Genomic DNA, 21,211 nt, shown 5'->3' on the forward strand with positions numbered 1-21,211 from the left:
CTGAGTCTTTAAGGCCACGCTCCTCTTTCTGTGTTGCTCCACAGATGGAGCACTGGGTTTGGTCAAGCCAGTCATTTCCCAGCGTGACATAAAGGAAGCATGGTGGTCCACACCTGTAACCCCAGGCATAGAAAGGTGGGGAGCGGGAAGATTAGAACATTTAGATTATCCTCAGCTACACACCAAATGTGAGGCCAGCCTGGGCTGCATCAAACCTTGTCTCTAAGAAAGAATAGTAATGTATGCTCCACGACAACCCTATCCACCCCTTCTTTTTGTGATGGGCTCAGAAGTGCCCTAAAGGGACTGCAGAAGCCCATGGAAAGGCACACCTCCAGCCGCCCCTCACACAAGAAGGCAGACATAAATACCACGACTCAGCTTCATTTTGTAAACAGTGTATGCTCTTTTCCTGCCGTGGGTCTCTACCTTGTATTCTGTCAGTCTTACTGTGAGTCCATGTCAGATTTATCTTTGATGAGGCGCATACTCAGAAGTGCTTAGAGGAGGCGTGTTTGTAGCGAACATAAGCAAATAACATCCCTCTTCCCCATCTGGCGCTGTCTTAGTTAGGGTTTCTAGTGCTGCAACAAAACCCCAGGAGCAAAGCAACTTGGGTTGGAAAGGGTTTATTTGGTTTACACTTCTACAGCACTGTTCGTCATCCAAGAAAGTTAGGATGGGAACCTGGAGGTGGGAGCTGATGCTGAGGCCATGGAGGATGCTGCTTACTGACTTGCTCCTCATGACTTGCTCAGCCTGCTTTGTTATAGAACCCAGGACCACAAGTCCAGGGATGGCACCACCCACAACTGGCTGCGTCCTCCCCCATCAACTGCTAATTAAGAAAACGTTTGCCTACAGGCTTGCCTACTTCCCACTCTAAGGGAGGCGTATTTTTTTTTAACTGAGGCTCCCTCCTCTCAGATGACGTCAACCTGTGTCAAGTTGACATAAAACTATACAGCACAGGTGGGTGGTGTCTGAGAGTCAGCTGAAATGGAAGCCTAAGATACATTTGAAAAACAATTTGTCGTGGGGCTGGAGGGCCGTTCAGTCAGTAGAGTGCTTGCCCTGCAAGCAACAGTACCTGGGTTCTAGGCCAAGCATCTATTTTAAAAAGCCTGGCTTAAGTTACTTTTGAAATTGCAGGTCAAAGTTGGAATGTGTTAACACCTTATGTCTGCTATCAATACAGGAACTAACATTGTAATCAGGGCAGTGTGTGCTGCCGTAGGGACAGATGAACAGATGGATGAAACAGAACACAGTCTATCAGTTGGCTCCTCATACACAGACAACAAACTCTTTACAAATAGAATTAATAAAGGACAACTTTCCAGATTAAAAATAAATAAATAAATAAATAAATAAACAAACAAACAAAAAGCCTGGCTGATGACACGCACCTGAAATCCCAGTGCGGGGGAGGCAGAGGCAGGATAATCCGCAGAGCTGACTCACTAGCCAATCAAGCCTAGTTGTTGAGCTCTGGGCCAATGAGAACTTGTTACAAAGGAAATGGATGACATTCCTAAGACTAACAACCTGGAGGTTTCCTCTCACCCTTGCACATACACAGATCTACACGCACAAGCATGCCACACACATACACACATCTACACACACAAGCATGCCACACACATCTACACGCACAAGCATGCCACACACATACACACGTCTACACGCACAAGCATGCCACATACATCTACACGCACAAGCATGCCACACACATACACACGTCTACACGCACAAGCATGCCACACACACACATCTACACGCAAAGCATGCCACACAAGTGCACATACACACATCTACACACACAAGCATGCCACACACATACATACATCTACACACACAAGCATGCCACACACACACGCATCTACACGCACAAGCATGCCACACACACACATCTACATGCACAAGCATGCCACACACATACACACATCTACACGCACAAGCATGTCACACAGTGCACATACACACATCTACACGCACAAGCATGTCACACAGTGCACATACGCACATCTACACGCACAAGCATGTCACACAGTGCACATACGCACATCTACATGCACAAGCATGCCACACAGTGCACATACACACATGTATTAGGTAAAAGAATTTGCTGGTAAAACATCCTGTTTTGTTGTTGTTTCCATCAACTTGACACACATGAGAGTTACCTGGGAAGAGGGAACATCAGCTGAGAAGATGTCTCCGTCACATTGGGACATTTTCTTGATTGAGAAAAGATGTGGGTACCGCCATGGGTGGTACCATCCCTACAACAGGTGGTCCTGGGTGTATAAGGAAACTGGCTGAACAGGCCAGGAGGAGCTTACACTCCAGTAAGCAACTCCCTAGTGGTCTCTGCTTCAGGTCCCACCTCCAGGTTCCTGCCCTGAGTTCCTGCCCAGGCTTCCCCTGATGATGGACTGTGTGTAACCTATAACCCAATCAAATCCTTTCCTCCCCATGTTGCTTTTGGTCGTGGTCATTATCACAGCAACAGAGAGCAAAGTAAGACATAAAACAACCCCCAAAAGACAAGTATGAGAGACGGTAGATCGGGGTGCAAGAGCTCACACTCAGCATCTGGCTGACGAGGCAGCTTCCGCTTTCCGGTAGGCCATGCCATCCAGGTCTAGTGAGCCCTATCTCTGGGGCTTTCATCTGTGCTTGGAGGGTCCTGCAGCACTCAACACAGGCTTCTTCTATGGGATCAAAATAAGATAAGAATTTGATGGTCCAGCCCTAAACACAGTGTATGGCTGCCTGCCTCCTAAGTAGACCCTTGAGGGTTTTTGAATCACTCCTTGGGGTTTAATGGAAAGCAACTTTTGACCTGGAGATTTCCTGCCTCTCTTACCGGGATTCTAGGTCATGTTTCTAAAATGGTGCCTCATATAAATGAGGGTTTCAAGCCAGGAAGGGTGAAGGGTAGGGCACAGGTTTTCTGACCCCTTGGTGGCCCTGCCTGTCCTGCTTTCATCACAATCTGCCCTTCATCCACTCAGTGTTCACATCACCCTGTCTCAGGAGCCCTGACCTCTGCATTCTGGCCCTGAAGATCCATTCGCCTGCTGACTGGGTCCTCCTGAGCCAGTTTTTGGCGTAACCTCAAACCAAAACTGAATTTAAGAACTTATGTAGCATCTCTGGAACCGTCCTCCACTGGGAAACCCTGAGCACCCTGCTTTCAGGTACCTCTTGAACTGTGATAGGGGCTCAGGAGGAAACATGCATGTCCCATGAGCTATGCATCTCATGTCGTCTCTTGGCAGGGGCAGGGCACTGAGCGCGTTAACAGATCCAGCCTACATCTATCGGACGTGGGCCACGGCCAGGTCATTGTGGACATTGTCTATGCACTACTTGTCACATCACCAAGTGACTTTTCTTCTCATTGCTCTGGCCTTGGCCATCTTTGGCTACTGGCACCAGAAGAACCAGATTCACAAGACTGAGCTAATCAGGGCAGTCGTGGCTGAGAGAGAACAGTACTGGCTGCAAGATAATCCATTACCAAAACTGATATATCCCCAGCCAAGTGCACTGAAACCCGCCAGGAGAGATGTCCTTGTGTTGACCAGTTGGCTCGCCCCGATTGTGTGGGAAGGGACTTTCAACGTTCACATCTTAAACGAGCAGTTCCAACTCCGGAATGCTACCATTGGGTTGACTGTGTTTGCTTCTCAAAACTACACGGTGTACCTGGAGCAGTTCCTACGGTCCGCGGAGACGTTCTTCATGATGGGGCACAGGGTGAACTACTACATCTTTACCGACCAACCTCACGCCGTTCCTCGGATCCCCCTCCAGAGCGGAAGAAAAGTGATCACCTTCCAGATCCCGAGTTTTGAGCACCAGAAGGACATCTCCAGGCAGCGCCTGGAGTTCATCAGCGTCTATTCCAAACAGCACTTTCACAAGGAGGTGGCTTATCTGGTGTGTTCCGATGTGGACGTCACCTTCCAGCACGACGTGGGTGTGGAGATTCTCTCTCCTCTGTTTGCCACCCTCCATTTGAGCTTCTACATGGCCAGCCGGGAGGTATTACCCTACGAACGGCGGCCTAAGTCACAAGCTTATATTCCAAACGATGAGGGGGACTTTTACTACACAGGCTCCTTGTTTGGGGGATCAGTGGCAGAGATACACAGGCTCACTGCGGCCTGTCACCAGATGATCGTAACAGATCAGTCCAATAACATTGACGCCCTGGGGCACGGCGAGAGTCACCTGAACAAGTACCTGCTTTACCACAAACCCACCAAGATCCTCTCTCTAGAGTACATGTTCAATAAGAAGATGGCTTTTGAGAGGTGGGTGGGTGAACACGTCAATTTGTTCAGCCTCGTCAAGCGTGTTAAAATTCTGGAGTTGCCTAAGGATTACATGCAGACACATAATAAAGACATTGTCACAAACTATTCAGAGAGAGAGAGAGAGGCTGGTCACTGCTACACTCTAACCATCCACTTAGGATGCTCCCTCTCTTTGTTTAAAGATTTATTTTATGTGTAGGAGTGTCGGAACGTACATACTTGCACCACATGTGTGTAGTGTCCACAGAGACCAGAAGAGGGCATCTGACCCCATGGAACTGGAGTTAAGGATGTCTGAGCAGCCACGTGAGTGCCTGGGAACAAACTCTGCTTCTTTGCAGGGACCGCGAATGCTCGGACCACCAAACCATCTCTCTAGTCCCCACCCTCAGCACACTCTCTTCGTTTAAAACCAGCTTGACAGAAAAAGGTAGCCCCACTTTTCGCTGAACTCTGAGAAAAGTTGTCAACAAAGTCCCAAATGTGGCAGAGCACAATAACACACAGACACACACCCACATACACATAGACCACACACCAACACACACAGATACACAGACACACAACACACACAACCACACACACAGATATACAGACATACAACACACACAGACACACACAGACACACGTAGACACACACCTCATACACACACATACATCACACACCAACATACACAGACTCACACAGACACACACACATGCACCACATACCAACACACATACACACCACACACACATATACCACACATACTAACACTCACACAACATACACACACAAACACACACACCACACATACATACACACACTCACCACACACCAACACACATAGACACACATGCACATATACAACACCCACCAACACACACAGACACACAGACCACACACACATATATCACACCCACACCAACACACACAGACACACACACCACATACACCACATACCAATACACATAAAACATACCACATCCATACACACATATACTACACACACCAACACACACACCCTAACACACACACCCCAACACACACACACACACGCACGCACACACACACTCAGGGAGGCCAGTCTCCAAGCTCAGGTGTAAGTTCTTGGCCTGCCCTCATCAAGTTTCTCTAAAGAGAGAAGAGTGTCATATCTCAGCTTGACGGAAGGTACCAGGCATCAGAGAAGACATTGCTCAGGGGAAAGGTCTCCTAGACACAGACTTTTGGTTCCTTCGTCCTGTTTTGTGCCACTTCCCTCCCCTTGGACAAACGAATGAGTACACTTTTATTTTTAGATTCTGTCTGAAGTGGAAAGATTTTATCAGCATGTGGAAAAGCATGATTCCAAATGAAGGCTGCTGAGCCCTTGGCTGCCTCTCTGTCCCTGTACAGTGTCCACAGTGCCAGGAGCCTCCGTCCAGAGTGAAGCCGATCTCCCTTCCTTCTGCCAGGCTATGCCTGACACTGTCAATGTTGTGATTTATCTGTTTCCCACCAGCAGGAAAATCGTACTTGTAGCAAATAGGAAGTTGGTATTGCCATGAAAGCATGTCTCTTAGAATTAAAAATGATTTTTAATGGGGCAGCAGAAGTAGCTCAGTCAGTAAACTGCTGCACAGATGTGAGGACCCAAACATAAATAAACAGGTGCATAGGCAGCCAGGTTGTTGAGATTTCATGGGTGTGGCTTCTGGTCATATGTAAAAGGATACATTTTCAAAGCAGACATCCAGGTCTTCTGACTCTTAGAGTTTTTCTGCCTCCTTTTCAGTGATGTTCCCTGGGCGTTAAAGTGTTGTCTTGTAGATGTATCAAATGGATCTAACCACAACACTACAATCACCACCACCACCACCTCCACCACCTCCACCACCACCACCACCTCCTCCACCACCACCACCACCTCCACCACCACCACCTCCACCACCTCCACCACCTCCACCACCTCCACCACCACCACCTCCACCACCACCTCCACCACCTCCACCACCACCACCACCTCCACCACCACCACCTCCACCACCACCTCCACCACCTCCACCACCACCTCCACCACCTCCACCACCACCACCACCTCCACCACCACCACCTCCACCACCACCACCTCCACCTCCACCACCACCTCCACCACCTCCACCACCACCACCTCCACCACCACCACCACCTCCACCACCACCACCACCACCTCCACCACCTCCACCTCCACCACCTCCACCACCACCACCTCCACCTCCACCACCACCACCTCCACTACCTCCACCACCATAACCTCTATCACCTCTACCATCACCACCACCACCACCACCTCCACCACCACCACCTCCACCACCACCAACCACCTCCACCTCCACCACCACCACCACCACCACCTCCACCACCATAACCTCTATCACCTCCACCATCACCTCCTCCACCACCACCTCCACCACCACCTGCACCTCTATCACCTCCACCACCATCACTCTGCACCATGGTGAATTATTTGTAAGTGGAGTCTGCATGTTGGCTTCTCGGCTGCCCAGACCCAAATAATCACACAGAAACTATATTAATTACAACAGTTTGGCCGATCTCAGGCATATTTCTAGCTAGCTATAAGATTCTTATATCTTAAATTAACACATTTTTATTAATTTATGTATCACCACCGGAATGGTTCCAGCATCGTTCTCCTTCGGCAGCTACTCCTCAACTCCACCTACTCTTTCTATACATCTCTGTTTAGATTTTCCGCCTGACTTTGCTAAGCCATTGATCAAACAGCTTCTTTATTAACTAATGGTAATAAAACATATTCCCAGCATACAGAGGGGAATCCCACATTAATTATTCTCTATAATGGTCTCTATGTGCTGCTTAAAGAAACTTCTTTAAGGAGAGGAGAGAGCTGCTCTTGGCAGTGGATATAAAGCTAGTATCCAGAGTGCAGAATTTCCTGTAGTAGGTTCCCCTCTAGGTTCCATGACCTCACTGTCCAGGTAGTTGTAGGTTTATGGTACCAGGCATGAATTTCCATATTGTGTGTAGGCTGGAAGTCCAATTGGAGAGCTGTTAGGTGCCACCAAGATACAAGGCCACTATTGCTTCTTTGGAGACGTCTTTCCAGGATAGTCATAGTTGTGATTTGCTGGTATCACTGGGTAGACTAGGGATTGCTTTTTTCCCATGGTGGCTTGCATAGCATCTGCTGGTACTATGAAAACCCATCCCTAGGTAGGGGGCTTCTGGGCCTAGGTTGATTCCTCCAAGTCCTGTGTCCATCGTGCATGGTGTCTTCAGCAAAAGGTATTCACCCTTGATTGAGTTCTGGGAGGCAACCAGTGGACTCCACCTGACCAACACCCCAAAAGTGAGTTTCCCATGCCTGAGAGTGGGGTTGTGTTAGTCTGTGCTCTTAAAAGGAAGCATTGTAGTGTGACTTCCTTTAAACTCTATACATATGCATACCCATAACCTATATATTACATGTAGTCTTAGGTAAACACAAAGAAATATGCCCTGTGGCTTTTCCAAACAGACTTAGTGTTGCTTATTTCTCTTCTCTCCCTCTCCTTTACTGTTATTTTCCTTCCCCCCACATTTAAAGCACCCCCTTGTTTGCGCATTTCAACCTCCACAGCACCCCTGCTCCTCCCTGCCTCCCACCATGGTCCTTTCTTTATTTTCCTGGTTTCTGTGGTTCCTTCAGGTTAAAGACCTGCATCTGAAGATTTGGAGCTGGGAACCTCAGATATGACAGAACATGCAGTCTTTGTCTTCCTGGGTGTGAATTACCTCACTTAGTGCCTATATGAATAGGCAAAACCTTACCAGGCCCCAGATGAGGATGTACAGGCAAATAATGCCTCCCAAGAGAGGGAGAAGCAGTCTTCCCCAGGGATGAGTCCCCTGGTTGCTTGTCCAACACCCCAAGTGACCATCCCTAAAAGCAAAACATATAAACAACACTAAATGGACTCAGTAGGTTGAGTTTACATATTAATTCATTTATATATAAGTGTGTGCGTGTGTATGCATGTGTGTGTGTAACAGTAACAACTAAACCAAAGGAGGCCATGAGTTACAGGGGGAGGGACACGGGAGGAGTTGGAGGGGGAGGTGTTGTAAACACAATATACATACATGGAGTCTCCAAGAACTGCGTGCTGCAGCATTCTAGCACTGCAAAGCAGAGCAAGATGATCCTCCCAGTCTGGCTGAATCTGTGGGGTCCAGGCTTAGTAAGAGACCCTGACTAAAAACTAAAGTGGAGATTGATAGGGAAAGACTCACACATGTACACATACACACATATGCACACTTACACATATGCACACTCACACACACTTTTATGTGAAACACTTGTAATATTGACTTACACACACACACACACACACACACTTTTATTTAAGCCCCTTGTCGTACTGGCTGTACAAAGCCTGCAGAGAAGTCAGTTATTCTCTTAGGTGTCTGATACATTTAACAACTCAGGACCCTTTTAAATTTTTTAAAAAATATTTTATAAATTGAATGTTTAACCTGCATTATGTCTGCATGCCACATGTGTGGCCTTGTGCCTGTGAAGGTCAGAAGAGGGCATCAGAACTGTTGGAATTGGAGTTACAGATGGTTGTGAACCTCCATTTGCGTTCTGGGAATTTGACCTGGGTCCTCTTAACTGCTGAGCAGTTTTCCCAGCCCCCAGATTTTTACTTTAACGACCACCAAAATTGTCAAGCTTTTCTCTTAGGCATTCTCACTGCTTTTAGTGTCTTATCTAAAAGGTGACTCTCTAAGTCCAATATCACTTGAGTGTCTCCTGTATATTACTTCAAGACGTTTACATGGTTTTGTTTCACATTTATGTTTTTATGCATTTTAAGGTTTTTTGTTTTTGTTTTGCAAGACAGTGTTTCTCTGTAGATTTAGAGCCTGTCCTGGAACTAGCTCTTGTAGACCGGCCTGCCAGGCTCTGCCTCCCAAGTTCTAGGATTAAAGACGTGCACCCCCACCATCCAGTGAGGTAATTTTTCTTAAAAAAAAAAAAAGTAGGATCTGTGAGCAATTAAAAACATTTAGGCCTGGCAGTGCTGGCATATGCCTTTAACCCCAGCATTTGGGAGACAGAGGCAGATGGATCTCTGTGAGTTTGAGGCCAGCCTGGTCCACAAAGTGAGTCCCAGGACAGCCAGGGCTGTTACACAGAGAAATCTTATCTCAACAACAACAACAAAAATTTAGTTTTATTTTTTTCTATGTGTATGTCTCTGTATGGGTTTGTGCCCATGAGTACAATGCCTACAGGGGGCAGAACAGGGCAGAAGACCCTGGAGCTGAGGTTCCAGAGGGTTATGAGCCTCCTGACCTTGGCTGTGAGAACTACTCAGGTCCTCTGGAAGAACAGCAGGAGCTCTTGCCTGCTGGGCACTGTCCCTCCTCCACTTCCATTCTCAATGCCTGCTCGCCTCTCTCCTAATGTGTACTGTGCTGGCCTCAAAGAATTCTATGCTTCATTTTTATCTTTGTGCCTCTGTGCCTGTTCTTTGTGCTTTTTTCTGTTGTTGTTTTTGTTTTTGTATAAGGGTATCCAGTTCTTTTAGCACTTCTGTCAAAATTCTGTTTAATATACTTATGGAAGTTCATTTCCAAACTTTGTGTTTTGTTTATTGAGTGATTTGTTTATTATTTCACCAATGACACATCATTTTGATTAACATGGATTTATTGTATATCTTGGATTAGATGGAAAAAATTCTCCAGATTCCCTTTCAACATTACAGACATTGTACAAATTTTAGAATTATGGTTGATTGTTTGTTTGAGTCACCAATGGACAAGCCTGAGTCTATTTTGAGATTAGGAACTGTCAGCCAAGGGTGGTAGCCCACACATTTAATCCCACCACTCAGGAAGTAGGTAGAGGCAGGAGGATCTCAGGACAGTCAAAGTTATACAGGAAAAACTCCGTCTCCACCCCCCACAAAAATAAAAAGGATTAGAAGCAATCTTGTAGGTCAAAATAAGTTCACTTTCTGTAAGACATGTCTTGACCCATTTTTTTTGGAATTTGACATGTCCCATATCCTATAACCTGACCACCACTCTGTTAATACAAGATGTTCTGCCAAATATTTTGAGACGTTCTGCCAAGTTCCTATGTAACCCAAACTCCTTGGGAACCCTCTAGTCTTGCAGTTTGGGGGCTGACAGAAACCCTACCTTCTCCTGCGTTCGATACTATTTTTCTCAAATCCCTCGTTAGGGAGATAGCCCTGCCTGGGCTTAATTTTGCTTAATTCGACTAAAAGAATTTTGGTAATGATCTTTACTCTCATTTGGTGGAATGAACACAAAATGGTTAACATATTCGAACATCCTGCTGTACTTCAGGACAGCAAACAAGTTTCAATCCAATTTGAGACTAAAGAGTGGAGGTATCGTCATATTGAGTCAAAGCCAGCTTGGGCTATATAAGATAATACCTTAATAAATAATAATAAACAAACAAAAACTATTTTAAGAAACATTCATCAAAACCACATGTGCACAGCAGTCTGTACTGAGCTGGCCTAAGAATACCCAATTTTGTTTTTATCATTTTTTATTAGAGGAATGTGTTTACAGTACCATATTCTACATTTTGAGATGAATACCTTTTACAGATGCAATTACCAATTTAAAACTTTTAGGTCAGATGTTTCTCTATCAAAGACACTTTGCACATATTAAGCACAGACTATACATAGTTGAGGCAACTGAGCTAATGGTTACGCTGGGTTACGATCTCACCAACAATGTCAGGAGGGAAACAATTTTGTTAAGAGTGCACCCAGCTGGACAGAGGCAACAAATGAATGGTAACCAAAAGCAAGATCTGCAGGTGTACCGCCTGAGCTGAGGACTGCTGGCAGGGCTTGGGGATGGGAGAGGATGGGGTGGAGGAGGCGGGATGGAGGTTGGGATGGAGTTGAATGTAGGAAATGGTCATAGGAACGTCGCTGGCGTGGGAGATCTGCCCGAGGAAATGGCCCATAAAGAGCCGTTTGTGTGCTCAGGTGAGTGGGAATTTCAGAGGGTATTCTGGCTGGGACCTCTTCCGCCAGCCATGGTTGGGACACGTGACTAGAGGTAGTACCAGGAAATGGAAGACAAATCGAGGTGCAGCTGCTAAACCCCAGCCTGACTGCCCAGAGCTTATGGCTTCCCAAATATTGTAGGTGCAGGGTATGATCCCTGTGTGGTCAGATGAGCATCGCACCACTTGGGAATTATTCTACCCAGGAATTGAAGGCAAACCACGATCATGTTATGCCCAGATCTGTGGAGTTCCCCCCAAACCAACAAGGAGACCTAGTTCTATATGTAAAAGCAAAGAGCCTTTATTCTACACAAGTTTGCAAACTTGGTCTCTCTGTGTGTCCAACGTATTGGAGTTATTGGAGAGCCCCAATCTCAGTTAGAGTTGGGTTTTTATAGTAGTAAATATGGGGGTGAGGGATTTCTAAAGTTCAGGGTCCCTGATTGGCTGACATTTGTCAAGGGGCATGTTGGTGAATGTGTGCTGGCAGGTGATCCTATCTACAATGGTTGGAACATTAGCCATTTCCTTTGGATGGTCTGTGCCTGGGTGGTGCCTGGGCAGTCTCAGTTTGTGGTCCTTCCTGCAACCAGGTATTGCCTTAGGATAAACTACTGAGACTCAGGTCTCCATTAAGCTTATCGGGGCTGAATCCTATACTGGAAAGTGATACTGGTTGGAATGTTAAGAAATTTCGGGCTGGACAGATGGCTCAGTGGTTAAGAGCACTGCCTGCTCTTCCAAAGGTCCTGAGTTCAATTCCCGGCAACCACATGGTGGCTCACAACCATCTGTAATGAGGTCTGGTGCCCTCTTCTGGCCTGCAGACATACACACAGACAGAATATTGTATACATAATAAATAAATAAATATTTAAAAAAAAAAGAAATTTCTTTAGATGATCTGTTCCTATTAAGTTTATTGTGGTTGGGTCCTACAGTCCAACTGCTAAACCCCAGCCTGACTACCCAGAGCTTCTGGCTTCCCAAATAGTGTAGGTGCAAGATGTGTGTAATGGTCTGTCCTGTCCCTTTAAGAGACAAGCCCTGCCCACTCCCTCCCCCTTATGCTTCCAGAAGAGATAGCTTCTGCCTCTCTCCCTTCTCCCCACTTCTCCCATTCCCCCTCCTCTCTCTCTCTCTCACCTCTCTTTCTGCTCTTCTCCCTTCTCCCCTTCTCCCCTTCCCCCTTTCTTTTTACCCTCCAATATCCACTGAATAAATACCCACTTTCTCTGCATGGCGTGCCTAATAGGTCTTTGTCTTTCACCCTGGGACCGGCTGTCTTTGTGGCCCACCACGGTCTCGTTGCCCACTGCCCACTGCAGCCACTCGGGGACCTGCGGCGTTTTATTTCTACCATAGCACAAAGTGTTGACCAAGTGTGGTCAGGTCAGCACCACCCGACTTGGGGATTATTCAGATACTCCTTGCTGACTGCCCACTTGTGGGTGAGGAGGGAACATTTTTTGATGTTGTGTTTTTTGGTTTTGTTTCTGTTTTTACAGACACTGTCCTAGCCTGACATTCCTCACAACAGACTCTCCCAGGCTGGGGGCTAGACTCGGCTGATATTTGATCAGACTCTCTAATCCTACAGATGGCCATTTCCTTTGTCACCCTTATCTCTGCGCTCATTTGTGTATGGAAAGGTTTTCTTTTCTTGTTACTTCTACTTAAATGCTGACCACCTGCCTTCATGGAATCTTGATCTCTTTAGGAATGCCAGCATCTTGGGGCTAGAGAGATTTCTCAGCAGTTAAGAGCACTGACTGCTTTTCCTAGAGGTCTGGAGTTCAATTCCCAGCACCTACATGGTGGCTCACAACCATCTGTAACGAGATCTGGTGCCCTCTTCTGGCCTGCAGGCATATGTGCAGGCAGAACTCTGTACATATCAATAAATAAATCTTTTTTTTTTTTTTAAAGAATGCCAGTATCTCTTCAAATTGCATTTTTTTCTCCCTGAGTCAGGTTTCTCTTTGTAGCCCCATCTGGAACTAGCTCTGTAGACCAGGCTGGCTTCAAACTCACAGAGATCTGCCTGTCTCTTCCTGTACCACAGCATCTGGCATGCAAAGATTATATTTCAATATCCTGACCAAATTAGGCAATTTACCAAATATTCATTTTTTTAGTACAGAGCCACGATAGACCATTGTCTCCATAACTTTAGGGCTTTTCACTGTTTCTCTCAGCAACATTTTGTAAGAGTCAGCTAACTATGGCCTATGGGGTGAATTTAGTTCCGGATGTGCTTGTGTGTGCATACTATTTATGTATTTTATGTATATGGGTACTTTGTCTGCATGCACATCTGCGTAGCAGAAGAGGGCATCAGACAGTTGTGAGTTGCCACATGGGTGCTGGGAATTGAACTCAGGACCTTTGGGAGAGCAGCAGGTGCTCTTAACCACTGAGCCATCTCTCCAGTGCTTGTGTGTGTATATCCATGCCAAAACATACACATGTAGAGATGAGAGGTTTATAATGGGTATCTTCCTTATCATTTTCCATAAAATGATTTTTCATCATTCATATTTGAGACTGAGTTTGTCACAGAGCCTGACTGGCTAGACTGGTTGGCCACTGAGGTCCCAGGACCCTCCTGTGCTGTGGGATAATGAAGATTTGTCAGTGGTATTGGTTTAAGAAAATACTGATTGACTAGTATCCATGCAGGAAATATAGGTGGGATGATCAGACTAAGAGAATTCTGGGAAGAGTAAAGTCTGCACCATGTGCATGCAGTTCCTACAGAGGCCAGAAGAGACACTGGATCCACTAGAACTGGAGTTACAGATGATTGTGAACCTCCACGTGGGTGCTGGAAATCTAACCTGGGTCCCCTGGAAGAGCAGCCAGTGCTTTTAACTGCTGAGCCATCTCTCCAGCCTCACTATCCGGCTCTCTAAGAGGAATTCTGCAAGCATTATACTATTACTTCCTGCATTTTTTAGAGCTCTTCCTGATTTATTCCTAAATAGGAGTTTTATAAATGATATATTCCAAGTAGGATGGAGAAAGGGGTGTAGACAGGCTAACAGGGTAAATAGTTAAAATGTATTATGTACATGTAGGACTATCCTAACAAAACCCCTCCTCTTTTTTGGAGATGGAGTCTTGTGTAGTCCAGGCTAGCTTTCAACTTAGTATATAGCTAAGGATGCTCCTTGAAGTCCTGATTCTCCTGCCTCCATCTCTTGAATGCTGGTATTGCAGGCATACACCACCATGCCTGGTTTATAAAAAGGATGAAGATTAAACTTGGGGTCTTGTCCTCTCTAGGCAAGCACTCCACCAACTGAGCTACAGCCCTGGCCCCAAACCCATTCTTTGGTACAAAGAATTAAGACATATAAAGAAAGGGAAACATTCATGAATAAAAATGGCAAGCCAGGGCACGGTAGCTACACTCAGAAAGCAAGGGTAGGTAGATCTCTATGAGTTCAAGGCTAGCCTGGGCAACACAGTGAGTTCCAGACTAGTCAGGGATACAGACTGAGACTCTGACTCAAAAAAAAAAAAACTTTGAATTTTTAGTCATCAAGTATTCATTGACGGTGTATAGTAAATACATTTAAACATATGTATTGATTGGAATGCTGAGGTGCTTGCCATGTAGTTTTACACACACATGCGCGCGCACACACACACAATCAGTGCTTTCTATGAACTGTGTTTATATGGCTGATGTGTCCTAATTTCTACTTTAACCAGCAGGACTTTTCCTTATCATTTTGCATTTACACTTGCAGGGACCAGGGACCGTCAGCATAGTACCATCAGACCTCCGTCTCTCAAGTTAACTTTACAGTCAGCTACAAACCTAGCTATGGGCGATCTTTTCCCAGGCAACAAGGGCAGGAAATCACACTCCAAAGCTCTATACTGATGGCAAGTATATCTCTTGCAGCAATTCCATAAAGCAGGGTCCAGGAGGAAGTGGAAAACTTACAAGTATGAATTTTAAACAAATTAGCAATATGAATTTTAAGGTTTTTTTTTCTTTTAAATTTTCTGTTGCACCAAGAGCATGCCTGTACAGGTCGCTTGGAGCTAGACAAGGGCATCAGATTTCCTGGAATTGAAGATACAGGTAGTTGTGAGCCACCATGTGGGTGCCAGGAATCTATGCCCTGTCTTTTGCAAGAGCAGCCGATATCTTTTCCCACTGAGCTTCTTTCTGGCCCCAAGGATGCTGAATTTTGACAATTTGCTCAAAGCTATTGAAATAACAACATAGCTTTACTTCCTAATTTTATACCAATCAATTTTTCTAACAGCTTTGTGGAGTTATAATCTGTGTGCTTTTCACAAAAAAGTACAGAACTCACCATGATTAAGAAAACTCAGAGAGAGAAATTGGGGTTCAGCTGAAGACCTGAAAGGCAAAACAGCCAGTCACTGGCTCTTACCTCTACCTCAGTCTGAAAATGGCAATCCTGCCTCCAGGAATCTCAGAATGGGACTACATCTGATAGCTGTCTCCTCCCGTTTTATATTCCTTCTCTAGTGCTAGGATTAAGGGTGTGTACCACTACTGACTGGTTGCTGTGGCAAACTAGTGTGTGTACTGGGATTAAAGGTGTGTGTATTGCTATGTGGTCTATAAGGCTGGCCAGTGTGGCTGTTTTACTTTTCTGATCCTCAGGCAAGTTTTAATCATTAAAATACAAGTGAAATGCCACTACATCAGCAGATATTAGTGTATGCATGGAAATACACAGCTGTTGGCACAATTTCAGAACACTTTGTTCACACCCTGAAAGCCCCGTAGGTACTCTTCTGACTGATGGCTGAAACCGCAGCAGAATGTAGTGGCTGCTCAGGGTTTTCTTCTCAAGTCTGTGTGCTTACGTCTGATGTGCCTCTTTTAGACTCTTTCCCTGTAACATACACAAAACCCCTAAAGAAGCTGCCTCCCACCTCACTGTAAGAGGACCTGGAGCAGATACTTGGCTGTAACCACAAGGGGCTGAGCCTCTTTCAGGATGGGTGGTGGCACCTACTGCCAGTTCTAGAAAAATGCTTTGCTTCTAGCTGCTAGATCCTGCTACTTCTATTAGAGGAAAGTGAGTGGGTGGATGATCCTACTCTTCCTTTAGCAAATTTAAACAATTATAAAGAGCATTTAAGATTTAGAAGCTTGCTTGGGTCACCTGTGTGGCAGTGCAGAAGCTGGGATTCCATAGTTTATACATTCATCGTCTGACTGAGTTTGGGGTGGGGGCTGATGTGGGATTCCCCTCTGTATGCTGTGAATACCATTGGTTAATAAAGAGACTGTCTTAGGCCTGTGATAGGGTAGAGTAGAGCTAGGTGGGGAAAACTAAACTGAATGCTGGGAGAAAGGAGGCGGAGTTGGAGAGACACCATGGAGCTGCTGCCAGAGACAGAGGTGCTGAAACTTTGCCGGTAGGCCATGGACCTCATGGTGATGCACAGATTAATGGGGATAGGTTAAACTAAGATGTAAGAGTTAGCAAATAAGAAACTAGAGCTAATAGGCCAAGCAGTGATTTAAATAGTATGGTTTCTGTGTGATTATTTTGGGAGTCTGGGCAGCTGGGAAACCAACAAGCAGCCTCCCTTTCTCACCATGCACATCACCTTTGAAGATTTGTTAGTTGGAAGTAGTGGTACACATCTTTGATTCCAGCACTTTGGGAGGGTAGAAGCTGGTGAGTCTCTGTGAGTTTGATATCAACCTGATCTAATAGTGAGTTCCAGGCCAGCCAGGACTATATAGTGAGACCCTGCCTCAAAAAATAGTATTTTTTGTTATAGTTCAAGTGTTTGGCATTATGGCACACAGCTAGTGAGCATGTGCACACTGCTGCCTTATCAGTTAATGCAGCCCAGAGGGTACCAAACATCAGCATGAACATCAGACATTTCTCTGCTAGGTGGGCCTTGTAGCAGCCATGCAGCTGCTTATGAGTTGTCTACTCCCAGGTACCAAACAGGACACCATATCTTCACTGCACGCACCCAATTTTAGAAGTATGCACCCCATGGGCCCCAGAATCCCTTGTAATAACAGACTCACTTTAGACCCTGACTGAAGCAGAACATTCGACTATCTGAAAATTCTCTTCTCATTACTTAAACTTTCTTACCCAGAAACTAAGTGCCTTGTGGCAGGGACAGGCCTGTCCTAGTTAGGGTTTCTATTTTTGTGAAGAGATGCCATGACCATATCTTCATGTCATGCACCTCATAAAAGGAAACATTTCATTGGGGCTTGCTTATGTTCAGAGGTTTAGTTCATTATCACCACAGTGGGAAGCATGGCAGCGTACAGGCAGATGTGGTGCTGGAGAGGTAGCTGAGAGTTCTCCATCTCAGCAGGGAGAGAGAGAGAGAGAGAGAGAAAGAGAGAGAGAGAGAGAGAGCAAGAGCAAGAACGAGAGTGAGTGAGGGAGAGAGGGAGGGAGAAAGAGAGAGAGAAAATGAGTGTGTGTGTGTGTGTGCGCGTGTGCATGGCACACTACCCCCAATGATCCACTTCTACTTCAACAAGACCACACTTCTTGATAGTGCCACTCCCTATGAGCCTACAGGGGCCATTTTCATTTAAACCACCACATCCCACTCCCTAGTCCCCATAGGCTTGTAGCCATATAATAGTGCGAAATGAATCTTCAAAAGTCCCCATACAATCTCAATACTTAAAGTCCAAAGTTTAAAGTCTTTTCTGAGACTCATAGGAGTCTTAACTGTAGCCCCCTGTAAAATCAAAATAAAAAAGTGTGTGATCATATAGTGGCACAGGACATACACCACCCTTTCAAAAGGGAGGAAAGGGAGCATAGTGAGGAAATACTGGGTCAAACAAGTTCTAAAACCAGCTGGGCAAACTCCAAACTCTACATCTCCATGTCTATTGTGAAAACGCTCTTCAGATCTCCAACTCCTTTTTCCTTTGTTGCCTGCAACACACTTCTTCTCCCTGTTAGCAGCTCTCCTCAGCAGGTATCCCACGGCTCTGGCATCCTCAACATCCTGGGCTCTCCAAGGCAATCCAGGCTTCATCTTGACAGCTTCATGCAATGACTTCTCTAGGCCTCCATGTAAGAATACCTCTGACATGCCTGGTCTCAGCCACTTTTCTTTGTCAAGGAGGGAGATTCCGTAACCCCTTTCTTCTATCCTTAACTCCAGAATCATGTGGCTGAAGCTGCCAAGTTCTTTTGCTTGCTGGGGCTGGAACATGGCCCCCTCATTCAAATACATTTTTACTAGCTTTCTGTTTTTGGATGTTTCCTTCACTGCCTAAGCCTGGCTGTCCTGGGACTCAATTTTTACACCAGGCTGGCCTCAAACTCAGAGATCAACCTGCCTCTGTCTCTGGAGTTCTAGGATTAAAGGTGGGTACCACCACCACCCATCCTTAAACTTTTTTAAAAGTTCCTCTTCTCAAGTTGGAAGCTTATTTGGGTGGTGTCTTACCCTAAGGTCTCCACTCTCTTAATTCCATTTAGCATCAGACTTTTCTTTAAACTTTTTGCTGATGCCCCTTTTCTGCTTGAACTGTACATTTTTTTTTCCTGCTCAGCTCAATACTTTTCATTATATCCGAATAAGACTGGCGACTAATAATCACAGGGCACAGTCAATACTAAGCTGCTTTGAAATGTCCTCTGCCAATGCAGTTAAATCCAAAACTCTTCCATTCAGCCTCAGGCAGACATTTTGGACAAGGGCAGAAAGCAGCCACATTCTTTACCAAAATATCACAAGAGCAGTCTCTAAGCAATTTACTAATATTGTTCTCCTCTGGATCCCCTTGATCCAGGCCCCCCACAGCTCAAATCATCCTCTGCACCACTGTCTTCCATGCTCCTACTAGTATGACACCTTAGACCCATTTAAAGCTTTCTACTACTTTCCTAAAGTCCAAAGTCCACATTCCTCTAAGCAACAGCACAGTCAGGCCTATCACAACCATACCCCACTCCTGGTACCAACTTCTGTCTTAGCCAGGGTTTCTATTGATGTGAAAGGACACCATGACCACAGCAACTCTCATAAAAGAAAGTATTTAATTGGGGCTTGCTTACATTCAGAGGTTTAGTTCATTATCATCATGATAGGAAACAAGGCAGCATGCAGAGAAACATGGTGCTGGAGAAGTAGCTGAGAGCTCTACATCTTGGCAGGCAGCAGGAAGACAGACACTGGGGATGGCTTCAGCACTTGAAACCTCAAAGCCCATTCCTAGCAACACACCTCCTCCAACAAGACCACACCTCCCAATCCTTCCTACGTAGTTCCCCAACTAGGGACTAAGCATGTGAGCCTATGGGGGCCATTCTCATTCAAATCATCACAGCCATCCTTTTTCATGGATTGGTCAGAATTTCCTAAAATGCTAATGGATTTTTATATATACTTTTATGAAGGCTATTCATCCATTAATACGTTTATTGTTGGCTTGAGGTAACTCTGGTCTTGCAGAGAAAGCTAAGAGGAAAGCTTCCTCCCTTCCACCTACTGAAAGAATTCAACACTAGTAAAATACTGTCTTAACGTGCTTCAAAGAATTGGCTGATTTTAATTTCCACCCTGGAAACTAAATTTAATTTTTTCATTCCCTTTGTTTGAGACAAGATCTCACTATGGAGACTAGGCTAGCTTTGAACTTGAAGACAGCTGCCTGACTCTGCCCCCTTTGTTCTAGGACTTAAATCATGTGCCACCATGACCCATATTTCTTCTTCCTCCTTCTTTTTTTCTTCTCCCTTTTGAGATAGGGTTTCACTACATAGCCCTGGCTAGCCTGGAATTTGCTACACAGATCATGCTGGCCTTGAACCCACATGGATCCACCTGCCTTTGCCTCCTAAGTGCTGGGATTAAAGGTGTGAACTCACTCACTCAGCTTCCCTTTCAGTTTCTTGATAAAACTTACTGCAGTTTTGTCAGTATTATCAGCCTGGGATCCACTTAGGACACTCGCCTGGCACCAGGGACAAAATAATAGTCCTAGCTAGCTTTCTCCAGTCCTGTCCTTGATCTCATCAGTGGGGGGCCCTTATGATATGGTCATCTCCCAAAAGCCCCCCTCCTAATACTGCACTTTAGAGATGACCTTGAATGGAAAGTCTCGAGAAGACACGGAACATTTAAACCCTGATTGTTCCACCGGAGTTTGCGATGAGCCTAACCCAGCTCCTACCTTTCAACCACACCCTACTGGAAGGTAGTTATTTGCCTTGAATGTTTTGGAAGTTGCCTTAGAGGGATCAGGTCTTTCCCCCTAGACTTTGTACTCTTCCAGAGTGAATCAGATGCTGGAATTCTACCCTTGTGGCTGGGTAAACGTTAGCCCCACACATCCTCCTCCACCTTTGCAGAAGTGGACAAGATACTGAGCTAAGTAGAGGAGTCGGCCTCCTCAGGAAGTAGGAGACAATGGCAAATGCCACCAGATGGAAGGGTCTTGAGATAAGCTGACCTAGATCATCTCCAGAACCCCCTGAATTGCGGGATGACCTGCTGAGAAATAAAAGCCCTTTCCCTCCCTGTGGCCACTCACCATTCACATTACTTCTACATTTCGGAACTGGTAAAGTCTGGTTTCACATGTGCGTTATTTACCTGATGCCCTCTTCTGACCTCCAAGGGCACACAGCATGCAAAATATGCCCAGACATACATGAAGGGAAAAACCCATACACATAAAATAAATTAAAAATTAATAAAGATTAAAATGTAGAAGCCTACTTTACAAATGAGTGAACAGCCCTGAGACAGTTCCGGCGTGATCTCTAGTTTCACCCTTTTTCCTACAAATGAGATCATTTCCTTCTGTGGGGTTATTGTGTGTGT

The 21,211-nt window shown here is 45.5% G+C and overlaps 1 protein-coding gene across 1 annotated transcript; it reads left to right on the plus strand.

Moving 5' to 3' along the window:
- Nucleotides 1-3,261: 3,261 nt before the first annotated feature.
- Nucleotides 3,262-5,743, plus strand: LOC130862559 (histo-blood group ABO system transferase 2-like). Its single transcript, XM_057752196.1, has 2 exons — nucleotides 3,262-4,328; nucleotides 5,710-5,743. The coding sequence occupies exons 1-2, from the start codon at nucleotides 3,262-3,264 to the stop codon at nucleotides 5,741-5,743; spliced, it is 1,101 nt and encodes a 366-aa protein (XP_057608179.1).
- The last annotated feature ends 15,468 nt before the right edge of the window (nucleotides 5,744-21,211 follow it).

This window comes from Chionomys nivalis, chromosome 2, assembly GCF_950005125.1.
Source record: "Chionomys nivalis chromosome 2, mChiNiv1.1, whole genome shotgun sequence".
NCBI classification, from domain to species: Eukaryota; Metazoa; Chordata; class Mammalia; order Rodentia; family Cricetidae; genus Chionomys; species Chionomys nivalis.